The sequence below is a fragment of the Dipteris shenzhenensis genome, chromosome 14 (assembly GCF_047967505.1).
Source record: "Dipteris shenzhenensis isolate YYH24624 ecotype China chromosome 14, Dip_SZ_1.0, whole genome shotgun sequence".
In the NCBI taxonomy this organism is placed as follows: Eukaryota; Viridiplantae; Streptophyta; class Polypodiopsida; order Gleicheniales; family Dipteridaceae; genus Dipteris; species Dipteris shenzhenensis.
The window spans coordinates 39519808-39536334 of NC_141609.1; the positions used below are offsets into that span (position 1 = coordinate 39519808).

Genomic DNA, 16527 nt, shown 5'->3' on the forward strand with positions numbered 1-16527 from the left:
TTTGGGGCCTACAATATACTCAATACTCCAAAAGGCACAAAGATTCACAAAACACTTCAACCACTATCTTCACACTCATCATCTACAAAAGGACTACAAATGCGTGAACATTGTGTTCCAAGTTGATCAAATTGCTTGTCCTTTGCCATGGCTCTAGCCATTCTTTTAGCATATGTAGGCAAAGCACTACAGGGGCAAAATTAATAGAGAGTAAGTTGGAACTGCATAACATTGACCACAGAGTAACAAGATAACAAAGACAAGTCAACCATTCCACCATGCCAACGAAAATAAAACGTCTAACTTCAAGGATGACAATCTTCTCTGAAATGTAATTTTCAAGCACAAAATATAAAAAGTGTGCCACTAGCCAATGTAAAGCATGACAATAGGAAAGCAAAGTGTCTCACTAGTCATCAAAGGGATTATAAGTGGGATTTGAAGAATATTCATCCTCCCCTATATCCTTGTCATCCCTATGAGGCCTCTTTGTTAGGGATGCCTGCACTAGTGGCAGCAAACAACATCTTCCACTAGCCTGGCATGCCCTCATGAGAGGGCCTGTGCCACATCCCATCTCTAGAACCAGACCTCTTGGCACACATAGCTAAGCCAAAATCATAGAGACAAATCCTGAGGAGCACTCGAGAGCACCCCTAGCACCCTCAAGCTATGAGTTGGAAGATGAGGCACCATGAGTCCCCTCTGTCTCAGGCATGTAGTGGGTCCACATGTCATCGCTCAGTCGCACCCCATGCATATCAAATAGAGAACGGCTCTCGGCCTTGAAAATGGGTGTGGAGGCTCCATTGCGACATGCAAATACCAGCATGGAAGTACAAATCTACATAAAAATACTTAAATCAACTTCAGTGTTCACATTTCCAATTATGAAAGGCTTTCAAAAAAGTAGATGAAGCATATACCGGCATGTCCTCCCCTGTATGTTTAATGAAGCCGTACTCATTCTTGTCCAACACCATCACTCTTCTTGCTATCTGAAGGTCTTTGACTTTGGCATACCTCTCCATCCATGTCAAGCAAGGGCCTGGAAATTCATTGCATTAGTTCAAATCATAGTAGAAAGCTTAACAAATGTGTAAGAAAATAATACAACATCTGTGATCAACAGATAACAGGATCTCGTATGCAAGAGAGAAAACAAGATAGTATGGAGAATAAAAAATTTGATTACTGTAGAACTGATACAATAGATGGTGCTGCCTCCCAACCGTGTGCTCCTTGGGGGTAGTAGAGTGTGTTTTTTCTACGGATTACCATGAAGCCAGACAAGAGTTCTTGGATTATGGCATGCTGGAAACAATAGAAGACGGAGGCTGGATGCTAAGGAATCAGGGTTGCTGTAGCCAGTGATGAAATGGGCTTCACGGGCTTGCTCTTATATAGCCACCACTCGTAGTCAGCTAGGCTCAATTGGGTGACCGACCCAGTCCGCCCAAAACGGTCGACTGGGGGTCGGTCTCGAAATAGGCCACTGACCATACGATAGATCCGGTGCGCAAAACAGAGCAACAAAACTATGGTCTCCATTCGGCCCAGAGCCATTCGAGATCATCTGAGGCTCCAAACGGGCCCCGCAACCCGAGAGTGGGCTACCCCGAGAAATGCTTCATCTACCCTCAGTGCGGTCAGTCAAGGGATGCCTTCCCACACTTGCATGTAGCCTAGTTGGCGGTGTGCCAACTCTATCTGAAGCCGTCCAACCATCAAGCCACACATGGCCCCCATCTGGTGTCCAAACCAGGACCTACCGGATAACCGAGCTACTCAAATGCCTTCTCCTCATATGGGGGGCTTACAAGTAGAGTTAGCTGGTTCCCGCATAGTTAACGAGAGTGGAGCATTGATATCTAACACCCCCCCTCAATGTCCACCTGCAAGTGAACTTACTTTTTTGGCCCAATGCCAAGTCGATGAAGATGCCTCTCTAGCAAGTCTCTTCCAAGAGCCTTTGTGAAGATGTCCGCAGCATTCTCTGTAGTCAAACAGTACACCAAGTTGACCTCTCCATCCATGATGAGCTCGCGTACAAAGTGATATTGAATCTCAATGTGTTTTGTGCGAGCATGGAACACCAGGTTCTTTGCAATCGCCATGCAACTCTGATTGTCACATGATAACTGCGTAGGCTTGTTCTGCACTGCACCCATGTCCCCCAAAATCCTCCTCAACCACACTACCTTGCAAGAAGCAAAGCATGCAGATTTGTACTCAGCCTCAGTAGAAGAAAGAGCAACTGTGGGTTTCTTCTTGCTGACCCATGAAACAACTCCAGATCCAAGTGAGAAATAGTACCCTGTCACTGATCTCCTGTTGTCCACGTCTCCTGCCTAATCCGAGTCACAGAATCCGGTCAAGATGTTGCCCTTGGTATAGGTGATGCCATAATCAAGTGTGCTTTTGATGTATTTCAGCACCTGCATCCCTGACCTCCAATGGTTCTCCCGGGGCTTATTGGAAAACTTGCTTAGTACACCAGTTGCAAAACTGATGTCCGACCGTGTATTGCACAGGTAAATCAAGCTGCCCACAACCCTACTGTACTTCGCTTCATCCACCAATGGTGATGAATCCTCATTTGAGAGCTTCGCATCAACCTCCATAGGGGTGCCAACTGTCTTGCACTCAGCCATGCCAAATGCCTTCAGTATCTCTCCAGCATACTTCAGCTATGAAATGAAGTTCTGTTTCAGCTCCTGCCAAACTTCAATCCCCAAACAGAAATGCATCAGTCCGAGGCCTGTCATTTCAAACTCTCTTCCTAGCAAATGCTTCGTCTATGAGATCTTCTCTTCATGGTTCCCTGTTATGACAAGGTCGTCCACATAAAGGACCACGATCATACACCTACCTCCTTCTTTGAAGATATATAAATTTGCATCAGATGGGCTCCTCCTGAACGAGTTTTGCAAAAAGTAGGCATCAATTCACTGGTACCACGCTCGTGGGGCCTGTTTCAGCCTGTAAAGTGCCTTCTTCAGTTTGTAGACTTTACCTTCTGAATCGAGGATCTCAAAACCTAGTGGTTGTTCCACGTATACCTCCTCCTTGAGATCTCCATTCAGAAAGGCGGATTTCACATCCATCTGAAACACTAGCCAACTTCCTTGGGCAGCTAAAGCCAAAACATTGCGAATTGTGGTTAGTCGAGATGTGGCAGCAAAAGTATCTTGATAATCTAAACCATGTACCCGTGCAAATCCTTTTGCCACGAGCCGAGCCTTGTATTTATCCAACGTGCCATCGGACTTGTACTTGGTCTTGTACACCCACTTGGTTCCGATTACCTTGCGTTTTGGTGGTCGATCCACAAGATCCCAAGTGTTGTTCTTCATTATAGAGCCATACTCTGACTGCATAGCCTCCATCCACCTATCATCGCCCTGTGCCTCTTCAAGACACTTGGGTTCATCAGCATGGATCACTTCTGTCATCAAAGCATAGTTGACCAAGTGTTCCTGCGCCCTTCTTTGCTCCTCTAATCTCTTGGACCGGCGGTGTTAGGATGGTTCCTCCTCAATGGCTGGAGGTTCTTTGCCGTCCAAAAGCTACTTTACGTAGCATCAGGGACATGCACAAAACAGTCACATCCAAAAACTCTGAAATGTGCAGCTGAAGGTTTCTTACCAGAAAAGGCTTGCAGTGGAGTCATCCCGTTCACAGCCTTCGTGTAGCTACGATCGAGGATGTAAACTGCAGTGTTACATGCTTCAGCCCAGAAAGTCTTTGGCAAATCTTTCCCTTTCATCATACTTCGGCCCATTTCACAGATGATGCACATCTTGCATTCTGCTACTCCATTTTGCTGTGATGTATGTGGCGGGGGTTTTGGCCTCTTGATCCCGTGACTTTTGCAGTAACTTTCGAATTTAGTCGATGTGAACTCTCCATCTCTGTCTGATCTCAACTTCTTCACCTTCCTCCCCGATTCTTTCTCGACCATTACATGCCATTCCTTGAACCTACTGAAAGCCTCGTCTTTCGTCTTCAGGAAGTATATCCATATCCTTCTACTGTAGTCGTCGATCAGCGTCATGAAGTAGTAGGAACCACCCAAAGCTTCTGTCTCCATCTTTTTGCAGAGGTCCGTGTGAACGAGCTCTAGAGGAGCCTTTGCCCTGCTAGCCTCTTTAGGAAAGGGATGCCGATGCTGCTTGCCCATCATGCAAGCTTCACATACATTGGGCAGATCTGAAATTTCTGGTAGGTCTGAAATCATTCCACTTTTATGCATCTCCTTCAAAGAACTAAGGTTTAGATGACCAAACCTCTCATGCCACAGCTTAGTGTTCTTCACATCCACTCGAGCACTGAAAGCTGAGAGTTCGTAAATGTTGTTGCACTGTGTACCTTTACCAACGACCTTCCCTTGAAGATCTAGGATCTGTGCACCATTCTTATCGAATTGGACTTTGAGGTCCCAATCCGTGATCGCAGAAATGGACAACAAGTTTCATCTGATATCTGGCACATAAAGAACATTACGCAGCTGTTTTACAACTCCATCTAGCTTGAGAGTAATCGTACCTTTTCCTTTTGCTGGGCATTTTGCATCATTGCCGACTGCTACCATGATGTCATTCCCTACCGGCTGTAGAGAGGTATACTAACCCTTCCGACTAGTCATGTGGCACGATGCACCATTGTCAATGATCCAAGGTTCATCTGCAGGTACATGAACTGCCTCCGTGCAAATCTCCTCAATTGCAACAAACAGCTCTATTGGTACTGCTTGCGTGCTATTGCTGGACTCTTTCTTTACTCCGTTCTTCTCATCTGCAATCTTCTTTCGGCACTCATTCTACTTGTGCCCTGCCTTGTTGCAATAGAAGCACTTGATCTTCTTCTTTCTCTTTTTATCATCAGAAGAAGATGGGTTACCAGAGTCCTTACCCTTACCTTTCTTTGATCCAGTCCAGAAACCGGAATCTTCTCCAATCCTCGTCTTTTGACGCATCTCCTCCTCCAGAAGCATCGCACTGAAATCCTCAAAGTTGAGGGGCGGATTTTTATTCTGCGTATTCAATGCTGTAACAAGACCGTCGTACTTTGGTGGGAGAATCTGTATGCGCCTTCGTGCTAGATTCTCGCTGGTGATGGTGATGCCAATCGCAGTCATCTGATCACGTAGATTCTTCACCCTGGTGATGAACTTCTCTGCCGCTTCAGACTCATACAACTTCTCGTTCGCGAGTTGAGTCTCCAAATTCTGAATCCGCGTCTGATTCGTGGTCTCGTACTGATTTTTCAAGACTGTCCATGGCTCCTCCGCTATGGTGACATGTTGAATTAATGCCATGACAGAATCACTAACACTACAGACAATAGAACATAGTGCATCTGCATTTCTTCTTGTCCACGTGAGAATCTCATCTGCAGTTGGTACTATCTGTTGTCTTGCATTGGCTAGATCAGGTCTCGCAACCGGCCTCACGTCCACCCTAGTAGTAGTGTCCCAAAGCTCGTATGCGCTTAGGATGGTCTTCATCTTGAACTTCCAGAGTGGATAGTTAGAGCCGTCTAACTTTTTGCTTTCGCCGAACGGTGGGATTCGCAGTCTTGCGAGCTGGGCCATCTCTCACAATCTGTTCGCAAACAGAAACACACTACCAAATCTTCTTGCTAGAGTCCAAGCTCTAATACCATGTAAGAAAATAATACAACGTCTGTGCTCAACAGATAGCAGGACCTTGTATGCAAGAGAGAAAACAAGATAGTATGGAGAATCAAAAATTTGATTACTGTAGAAATAATACAATAGATGGCGCTGCCTCCCAACCGTGTGCTCCTGTGAAAGAAGCTTCGATGGCGTGCTGGAAATAGTAGAAGACGGAGGCTGGATGCTAAGGAATAAGGGTTGCTATAGCCAGTGATGAAATGGGCTTCACGGGCTTGCTCTTATATAGCCACCACGGTTAGGCTCAATTGGGTGACCGACCTAGTCCGCCCAAAACGGTCGAGTGGGGGTTGGTAGGCCACCGACCATACGATAGATCTGGTGCACAAAACAAAGCAACTAACCTACCGTCTCTGTTCGGCCCAGAGCCATCCGGGATCATCTAAGGCTCCAAACGGGCCCCGCAACCCGAGAGTGGGCTACCCCCGGAAATGCTCCATCTACCCTCAGTCTGGTCAGTCAAGAGATGCCTTTCCGCACTTGCATGTAGCCTAGTTGGCGGTGTGCCAACTCTATCTGAAGCCGTCCAGCCATCAAGCCACACATGGCCCCCATCTGGTGTCCAAACCAGGACCTATTGGATAACCGAGTTACTCAAATGCCTTCTCCTCATATGGGGGGCTTACAAGTAGAGTTAGCTGGTTCTCGTGTAGTTAACGAGAGTGGAGCATTGATATCTAACAAATTGCACATATACATATCAAGAATCCTACTAACATCTCACACCACCTACAATGGGACAAAGCATGGCAAGCCATCCATTGTCTCCTATGGTGGCTGTGGCTATGGCCAAACCATACTTCACATGGTCCTCATAAAGAATATTCCAGGAAGGTAATGGATTACTGACACCCAAGTTCTGTCTTGTGGGAAAGTCTAGGAAAATAAAATCTACTGCCCATTTAAATTTTCTCCCCTTTTTCTTGTATTCCATAGAAGGGTCACATGCGGACAAAAAGAACTCATGGATCTTAGCATACATATCATTTTTTCTAGCACATGCAAAGTCCTAGCCCATCAAAATGTAGTCTCCCATAGAGCATCCATACGTAGCCAACCCTCCATAATGCATAGCATGTTCTAGCGATAGTGGTGGACAGAAGATAAATGGAGTGACAACTTTCGCTATCTTTTTTCCTGTTGACAAAAACAATCCAATGCTGAACATATGCAAGAAGCTCATCCCAAGTCTTATGCACTTCAAATAAAAAAACTCAAAGATTGATGGAATTGAAATAATACCATCTATCCCATCACCAACATCAATAGAAGGCTCCGTAGGCGGTGGAGATGGTGTCCTCTCCACATCCTTGGCTGTCAAGAAAAAAAGGGCAGACGAGCTCAAAACACTTTTGATTTACAACTAGTTTGACTGACCCTACCCCCCTGTAGCATGTTTCAAACACACCAAATAAACCAACCTTCCTTGCAATCTTTCTTCTCTATTTTTTGTGTTGTTCTTCTTGGATTATCCTAATCCTTGCTTATTTCTATGGTCTTTTTTGTTGTAGAATATTGCTTGTGCAAATCAAGCTCTCGTGTAAGCACATTACCACCTGAAAAATCTAACCACCAAGGGCAATTGACAAGCTCCCACTGTGAGTATCCATGCATGGACTTAGGATACATACAGGTAGTTGGATTGGCCATCTCTGTCCAACCCTTGCAATGTCTCGGAAGCTCATCGATCTTGCCCTCATTCTTCAAACATGTGAGATATCTGAGCCATTCCCAATGGTAACAATGGTTAGAATTATGAGGCAAACAATGAATGGAAGAGAATACATGTTGGAAGAATCGACAAAGTGTTCACCTAAAGACGACTCGGTGAGCTGCCTGATCCAATTCTGTCATCTTGGTAGCTACCTTCCCCTTCCCAACACCACTGAGTTCACTAGACTCTCTAATTTTCAAAGAGGTAAACATACACTTTCTTCCCTCCAATTTGATGTCATCAAAATACTGACCAAGACTATACTCAAAAGGTAGGGCAAACAACCGCCCAATGCTTTTAAGCTCCTCAAGCACACCAATGGCATGATTTTCAATCTTCTCCAAGAAAATTTCTCGGGCCAGCCACCTGTAATAGCAATATGCCATCGCATTGGAATAACAAAACACAAGAAGTAATATTATGATTGCCGAAACAATCGCACAAAAAAAGGAGACTTAATTGGCTTACGCTCAGTATGGAATATCTGAAGGAGGCATGTGATACATATTCCACATTATTGTACTAGCCTCCAACAAAGACAAGTACTGAATTTTCTTCTCCTATTTCAATGGTGCAAGGGAAATGCACTTAATCTTTTCAAGAGTGATAACCTTCTCCGCCGCATCAAAGTTCAAAGAAAATAACTTGTCTTTCCAAAAATCCCCTAGTTGGGGTTCAAGACAATTGAGCACCTACAAAACATTACTGGGCATGATTTTTGGAACTTTTTAAATTGACCAATGTACTTGAGCCATAAACCAAGAGTGAAGTTACCCATCCCATCCGATCGGATATTTTTCTTTGCATTGCATCTATCTCCTTCTTCTCTGCCACTGCTCTCTCCTCTACTGGAACTACAGATTTGATCCTCCCTAGAGCTCTCTTGATATCAATGTTAAATTCAACCTGCAAGACATAATGAAAGCAACCAAAATGCACCTTTTAGCATTGACAGACAATCAATGAGGCTTTTCATAACAATAAAATCTTAGGGTGGATAGAAATATTAGTATCACCTGGAATACAAGCCGTGCCAAATACCCTCTGCTCAAAGGGTACCAACCAACATTCCCCTTAACCTCCTTGGTTCTGGCATTGTTAATTGCCTTGCGCTCTTGTGAGGACAAGGAGTTCATGAAAGCTTGGGCATCGCACTCACAAATGTTGTTGGCATTTATGAGCACATCCCTCAAGCTAGGCTTGATCACAGCATGCTCATTCAATCTACAAAGAAAATATTTGCACTTAAGAGTGCTTTCCAGTATGAGGGATATCTCATTCAATCTGCACTTAAGAGTGCTTTCTAGTATGAGGAATATCTCCCTGAGAAGGGTGCATTTATAGTTTCTATTTGCACTGGGAATGGAGAGGAGACAGAGGTTACATAAGAGATTAGGAAGACTTGGTCACCGATGTGGCAAGAAGTTGAAGAAGTATTCGATAAGGAACTTGCATTAAAGCTTGATTTGCTATACCTATCTAACAAGATGTTCTATGTGTGGGAAGGAAACCATAGAACCATGGCTTGGATGGCTGTATTGAGGAATCATATAGAGAGACCAAAGCACAGCATATTAGGGTGATGTGCACCTTGATTGACCCACAAAAGACAACTGAAATTTCTCTTTTGGCAAGTTTGCAGTGCATGAACTTGTAAGATTTGTTTAATCATATTGTTTTTTTCTAGTCTGCATTCAATTCAAACCCCTAACCCTGGCATATGTAAGAAGTCTACACAAGGGCAACCTAGGACACTCATCTGAACTGAGAATCCTGCATCTTGAAATAACATCACCCCCACTAACAAGATCCAAGGAAATATCTTCCACCATTGATTCCATCTCATCATCCACAACATCTGCATCATGCACATCAGTAGTCGTGTCTTCTGTGCTAGCAGGAACATCCATCTCTGATTTATCCCCACCTTGATCTCCTGCCTCGAGTTCCTCTTGAACCTTTATGGTCCGCTTTCCCCCCTTTTTTTTTAGGAGGTGTTTGGGATTTCTCTTTGCCCCTCCCTCTCGTCTTGGTAGGGCTCACACTTTCTCCTATTTCCATCTGCATACATGAAGCTCGTTTATGTTACTCACATAGCATAATAACTAGGTAGTATACCAGTAACATCTCATAGTAACATCCATGTTAATTCGTAAGTATACTAACTCTATCTGAGTAAAGTAAGTAGACTACTGACTAGTCACTATTTTGTCATTCTGGATTTGTTAGTATTGTGACATCTAACACTAGTCTGATATATCATAACTACATATGTAAGTATAACTAGTTAATATACTAGTTATAGTCCACTAACATATACGTAACATCTAGAATATACTTACATCTAGAATATACTTACATCTAAGAAATATACAAACATACAACTAACATATACACAGCTCAGACTAGTTAATAGACTAATAAAAATTTACTAACATATAACTAGTTGTAGCTATAATGTACTAAGATGAAACTAGTTATAGTTATAGGGAATTGAACTGGATGGAATTTGCTCAACAGTTCAGCCAATATGAGGGAGGAACCATTCCAAAAAACAGCAAATGAAAAAGATTTTGATGTGGCTTCTAGCCACATAGGCTGCTCTTGAGAGCCCCATGAAATGGGGCAAAGCATGGGTCTCTCAAGAGCAGCCCTCTAAGACTATGGAATCATTATGGGTCTCCAGTCGCCCACTTTGATTCTGCTCTGTCTCTTTGAAAAGAGCTTCATCAACCCTGAATTTGTGTCTTTTGAGAAGGAGCTTGCATCCCACTGCTGCCATGTTGATCAACTCCTAGCCCATGATGTCCCAAAACTCTCTGAAGAATTCCATGGTCAGGCCATCTCATCTAAGGGCCTTGTCCTCTGCCAGGCCCTTTAGTGACTCTTTTAGTTCTGTTCTGTTGAATAGTTTAGCCAGCATCATCCTTTGGTACTCATGCACCTAGTAGGTTAAGCCTTCTAGCATGGAGTTAGCATTGGCCACCTAATCGTCATCCTGCTCAGACTCCTCACCAACAATGGTGCTCAACTCTTGCTTAAATACCATGGCGGTGTGCTAGAATTTAGTCATGACCTTACCCTAGATGTCTTCTACTCGATCAATCAGATCTCGCAGTTGATTCCTTCTAACAAACTGGAAAAAGTTTTTAGAGGGGAAGTCTACCGTAGTCAACCATAGCTACCTACTTTTAATGCGGGCCTACTCGACCTTCACCATTTCTTGCTCATGGATAGACTAGTCCTTCTCTACCAGCAAGGCCGTGAGGATCTGATCCTTTGGCACATCCAACACCATTGCTCTTAGGTCTAGTGCACATGGGAGAAAATGATGAACCAGCGCAATATTGATGCTCTTAATCAAATAAATCGTGTGAACAGATTTTTGGTGGGCATTTAAGAACTCTGAAGACTTGTAGCAGGGATCTCTGAATGTGCTTCTGACAAGCTGGAAAGAGTTTGCAGAGTGCTCAATAGCATTTCTCATTGGCTGGACAGAGCATTGGAGGCCCTCCAATCGTACAAATTGGAATGTGCACCCTCAAATTTTGAGTTGTAAAATCAATCACTAGTGGTGCTTCAAACTTTCTAGAAATCTGTTCCATTATTCCCAAAGGCCTTTGAAAGCCCCTTGATTTGGGGCAAACATGGCTCCCAAGGTTCCGTGATATCGTAGCCTCCTGGGAGCCATGTTTGCCTCAAATCAAGGTATCCTCAAAGCCTCAAAGGATAAAGGAAGGGGAGACGCTTTAGGCCTTTCGTAGCCCCTTGATTTGGGCCAAACATGACTCCCAGGAGGCTGTGATATCGCGGCCTCTTGGGAGCCATGTTTGCCTCAAATCAAGGTAGCCTCAAAGCCTCAAAGGGTAAAGGAAGGGAGAAGCGCTTTAGGCCTTTGGTAGCCCCTTGATTTGGGCCAAACATGACTCCCAAGAGGCGATATCACGGCCTCCTGGGAGTCATGTTTGGCCCAAATCAAGGGGCTCTCACAGCCTCCTTGCTTCAAGATTAGGAATTGAAGTACGATATATTCCTACCTCCGGACGTGCTGTCTTAGCCGGTGATGGAGAGGGGAATGGGGATGCATGGCGAATGAAGAGACGCTATAGTTAGAAAAGGCAGAGAGCAATCGAGTGAGTTGCCAAAGAGAGGCAGCCAACAATTAAAGCGAGTTGCCACAACTAAGAGCCAGAATGATCAACGCAAGGCTTACAACGTGATGATAGAAATGCATGTCACAACAAAGGCATAGCTTGCGAGTTACAATGTTTGCTCAAGAAATTTGTCTAGAAATTTTTTGAAACGTTTTTGCATTCCAAGATTCCAACATTCGAGAGTTCAAGAATGAGAAGCCTACCTGAAGCTCGTCGACCTGAAGCTTCTCTGAAGAATCTTCTCTGAATAGCTCATCTGAGTAGCTCGTCGACTTGATGCTTCCCAAATGCACACTTGGAGGAGTCATGAGTCAGACTTCTATTGCAGGAGCAACAGGACACTAGCCCTCTATTGCCTGCATCCCAAGTTTGGAATAGTAGTAGGAGCCCGATAGGCTTGGCGACTGTGAGAGCATTTCAGAGCACCTGAAAGTTGAAAGGACTAAAATTGCGGCTTATTACTGAACACCAAGAAGAAGACGATGATGAGGCTGAAATGCGAGGAGAACAACAAACTATGTGAGGAGAACAACAAAATACCTGATGAGAAGCTCGTTAACCCGATGAGAAGCACGAGGTCTCCCTATTTCTCTGCCCCCGCTTCACATGCCGCAATAGCTATTACTTCCTACCATTGTCCAAAAGGGGGAGGCGTGGATCTATTTGCCGTTCTTGCTAATAATTTTGCTGAGCAGCGAGCCTTCCACTTTAGTGGAGACATGATTCGAACATTGAAGAAGAGAGCCTTGGAGTCATGATGGGAAAGCGTGGCTGTGCACATCCTACGAAGCACTGTGCACCCATGTTTGGAAATGGGTGATAGCAGCTCGTGCAATGAGCGACGTAACGAGAGTAGGACTTTTCGAGGTGGGCAATTTTCGGAGTCGACTACGACCGACGCTACCGCCAGGCTTCTTTGGATATGCGATAGCAAGGAAGCTGGTAAGGCTAAAAGCAACTGCAAAGCGAGAGCGTAGGGGAGACAACAAAGCGAGAGCGTAGAGGAGGTGATATGGATGACGAATATTTTAGGAGGACATGGGGGGAGCTGGAGGTGGGCAACCCAAAGGAGGTGATGGCGAAGGAGGTGGAGGAGGGGAGGAAGGTGATGGTTAGGAGGTGGAGGGGGGGAGGAAGGTGATGGTGATGGTTAGAAGGTGATGGCGAAGGAGGTGGAGGAGGTGATGGTTAGGAGGAGGGGAAGGAGGTGGAGGAGTAGAGGGAGGTGTCCAAAGATGATGGGATTGGGTTTAGGGAACTAGCACTATCTGGTTAGTTTTGATAACTAGCTGGTTAGTTTTGAATGGCTGAATTTGTTGACACCTCACTTGCCGTCATTTAGGCTACTGCCACCTTGTGAGCATCAAAGACTTGCTGTCATTTAGGGAGCATTTAGGGTAATGCCTCATTGGGGGTTTCCATTTTCCGAGCAAAAACCCCCGAGCGATGAGCGGACAAAAGGTGGGAGGGGTCAAAATATATAGGCTCAAGTCATTTTTTGGGAGGAAAAAATTCCAAATTATTTCAAGGAATATGTAAGTAAATATTAAACATTGATAAATAGATATAGATATAAATATACCTTTATATAATATACATATATAATGTCCAAGTGGTGACTTATTTTATGACTTTTAAAAATCCTTTCTTTTCCTTTCACCATTGCTTGGATCATGAAATTTTGAGCAAATATCCTCTTTACGGTTCCTTAGGATGACCTAAGAAAAATAAATAGTACCTTTTTAATAGACCCTCTAAGTGTATTTTGCTAGAGGAATACGGTTTGAAGAGCTTGCCCTAACCCTATTCCACCGGCGAAATACCCTTGGAGAGCATACGCAGAAGGGGTCATAACTTTTGCTCCTTAGCTCAGATTGAGGAGCTGTAAAAAGGAAAAATGTTCAAAATTTAATGATCTATGCAATGGTAGCCTTAAAATTATACTTTTTATAGTTATAAAAGAGAAAAAATAAAATTTTCAAGATGTATATGAGAGTTACAACTTCTCCCTAATTCATATTATGTTAGGAAGGAGTTCAGTAGAGACCACATTTCCTTAAAGTACTTAGGTTTAGAGAATTGGGAATATTTTTAAAATCCCTACCTTGCCTTCCCATATTTGATAATGTATTAGAGATTAATTTATGATGGATTATAATGGCTTCAAGTATGAGGTTTCTAATATCTTTTTCCTACTCATCCAAGGAATATGGTATACATTGTTATATGAGAGCTTCAAATATGGGATTGCTAAAGATTAGGGAAAGTCTTTTAAATTGATTGAATTACCATAATACTCAAAAGACAGTATGGTAGGGAGGCATTGATAGGAGTTTCTCAAGTGTTCACTATTTGTTCATATATAAATGATGTTCTCTAAAATGAGGGTTATAATGAAAAATAAGTAAGTATATGGTTCCATAAATGAGAAATTAGGAAAGAATTGTATATTCCTTTGAGAAATATACAAGCATGGTTGGTGTCAAATACTATCGCTCGGACTTTTCTGCTTGTAGGTTTTTGCTCGGAAACTGTGCACATCCTCCCTCCTTGGGAGCAGTTATACATGATCTTTGCACATCCCATGTAATGATAAGATGTCCTGTTCAAAGATTTATTGGATGGCGGCCACCAAACCTTGGATACTCTGCTGCGTCATTGTTGATTTGGATACTCTGTTGAAACTCCTTCTTGGATACTCAGCTGTCGTAGAACCACTTGTCACAATGGCATTAGAGTGTCCCGAATGATCTTCAAACTCATCTATTCCTGAGAGAACATCACTCATTGATGCACTTTATATGGATTTCATAACTCCATAGTCAGTGGTGATAGAGTGTCCAGAATGATCTTCAAACTCATCTATTCGTGAGAGAACATCACTCATTGATGCACTTTCTATGGATTTCATAACTCCATAGTCTTGAAACTCCTCTACTCCAGAGAGAACATCACTCATTATACTATCGTGCATGATTTCCATAATTCCATAGTTACTTGGTTTGACTCCAAGAACTTTATCAGTATCCATGAAGCCATCCATGCTTGAAAATATATCACTTTTGACATCTTTGCCCAAGTTCTCAATGTGCATGAACTCATCCACCCCGGATAAGGCATTACTTGCGAAATATTTTTCTTTCTCGGTACCAATGAACTCATCGACTTCTGATAAGACGTCAGTGCCATAGTTGAGTGCATTGAAATCATCCATCTCTAAAGGAATAGAGCTTGGTACATTGGCATATTCTTTCAATGCTTTGATGTTGTAGTATACATTATGTTTATCATTAAAAACCACATGCTGAGTCTTTCCAATCTTTAAAAATTGCATGCTCCATCTCAAATCCTTACCTACCTCATAGTAGGGACCATCCAATGACATTGAGTTATCATCCATACCATCATCAGTAACTTTTTGAATTCTCATCTGCGCAAATGTCCAGTGTTCCACTTGTTCAAATCCCAAGACTTGACCTTTGGCTACATTCTTATTTGCAAATGATAACATTTGTAAAATATCTCCCACTCTAAAATCCAAAGATATGCACTTTGTATTCCTGATGACATGTGTTGGATAAGTCTCATCTCTGTCCCATGCAATAAATGCTTTGTTGGAAGTATTATAGGGCATAACATCTCCAAGGATTTCCATATCCCCACACTTATGCTTTAGCTCAACATGTGCACTAAGAATCCTTGATACGATAACCGCCACCTTATCTTCGCCAAGTCTTCTAAAGTGACAAATAGAATTTGGATCACTTTCATCGATTGTAGCAAATGCAACTACTTCTCTTTTGCAACATAGAATCACCTCCATCCCCGGAATAAATTTTGTAGCCATCTCCTTTGTGAGTTTCCTTTGCAAACAAGCTGTAACAACCATTATAAAGAACATTAGTCTCTTCTCAATAATCTACTTTATTAATGATTTAAAAATCTAGATCTTGTTTAAAAATTTAATCAAACCCTAAATCCCAACCCCCAAACCCTAAACCCTAATTTGACCCTTGAAACCATAAACCCTTATTACTAAACTCTAAACCCTAATCCCTAATTTCTAAACCCTAAATTCTATACCCTAATCCCTAATTCCTAAACCCTTAAACCCTAAGCCCTAGATCCTAAACCCTAATTCCTAAACCTAAATCCTAAACCCCTAAAGCCTAATCCGTAAACCCTAACCACTATCCTAATCCCAAAACTCTATCCTCCTAACTATCCTTAAACCCTACATTAACCCTAAACCCTACTACCTAAACCTAAACACATAAACCCTAATATTAAACCCTAACTCATAATCCCCAATCCCTAAACAGTAAATGTTAACTCTTGACTCTCTAAACCCTAACCCCTAACCATAAACCCTAAAACCCTACACCCTAAACCCTAAACCTATCCCTAAAGCCCCTCACTCCCCAAACCCTCAACCCCAAACCCTAACCCAACCCTAAATTAAACCCTAAACCCTAACTCCTAAACCCTAAACCTTAACCCCTAAACCCTAAACCCTAAACCCTAAACCCTAAATCCTAAACCCTAACCCCAAACCCTAAACCCTAACCCTACCCCCTAAACCCCTAACCCAAACCACCAAACCCTAAACCCTAACCCCCCAAACCCTGAACCCTAAACCCTAACCCTCAAAACTTGAACCCTAAACCCTAACTCCCAAACCTTAAACCCTAAACCCTAAACCCTACCCCCAAACCCTAAATTCCAAACCACCAAACCCTAAACCCTAACTCACAAACCCTAAACCCTAACCCTAACTCACAAACCCTAATTCCTAACTCATAAACCCTAAACCCTAAACCCTAACTCACCAAACCCCAAACCCTAAACCCAAACCACCAAATCCTAAACCTTAAATCCTATGAGTGTTTTCAGTAATATCATTTATTTAAGTAATAGTTTTAATTAGAATTCATAAGTAGTAGTGGAATTGATAGTAGGAA

The 16527-nt window shown here is 43.0% G+C and overlaps 2 protein-coding genes across 3 annotated transcripts; both read right to left on the reverse strand.

The window, feature by feature from the left end:
- Positions 1 to 6657: 6657 nt before the first annotated feature.
- On the reverse strand, positions 6658 to 7653 carry LOC147894609 (uncharacterized). 2 transcript variants are annotated; one of them, XM_087385435.1, is made up of 4 exons: positions 7512 to 7653; positions 7330 to 7418; positions 6941 to 7012; positions 6658 to 6835 (listed from the first exon to the last, which is right to left on the reverse strand). In XM_087385435.1, the coding sequence occupies exons 1-4, from the start codon at positions 7622 to 7624 to the stop codon at positions 6708 to 6710; spliced, it is 402 nt and encodes a 133-aa protein (XP_087241561.1). In that variant the 5' UTR covers positions 7625 to 7653; the 3' UTR covers positions 6658 to 6707. The 2 variants fall into 2 exon arrangements, with proteins under 2 accessions (XP_087241561.1, XP_087241560.1); XM_087385434.1 differs by having other exon boundaries at positions 7255 to 7418.
- A 319-nt stretch (positions 7654 to 7972) lies between these two features.
- Positions 7973 to 11804, reverse strand: LOC147894610 (uncharacterized). The gene is made up of 4 exons (XM_087385347.1): positions 11770 to 11804; positions 8429 to 8636; positions 8187 to 8318; positions 7973 to 8104 (listed from the first exon to the last, which is right to left on the reverse strand). Exons 2-4 carry the CDS (start codon positions 8546 to 8548, stop codon positions 7973 to 7975), a joined length of 384 nt encoding a protein of 127 aa, XP_087241473.1. The 5' UTR covers positions 8549 to 8636; positions 11770 to 11804.
- Positions 11805 to 16527: the final 4723 nt, after the last annotated feature.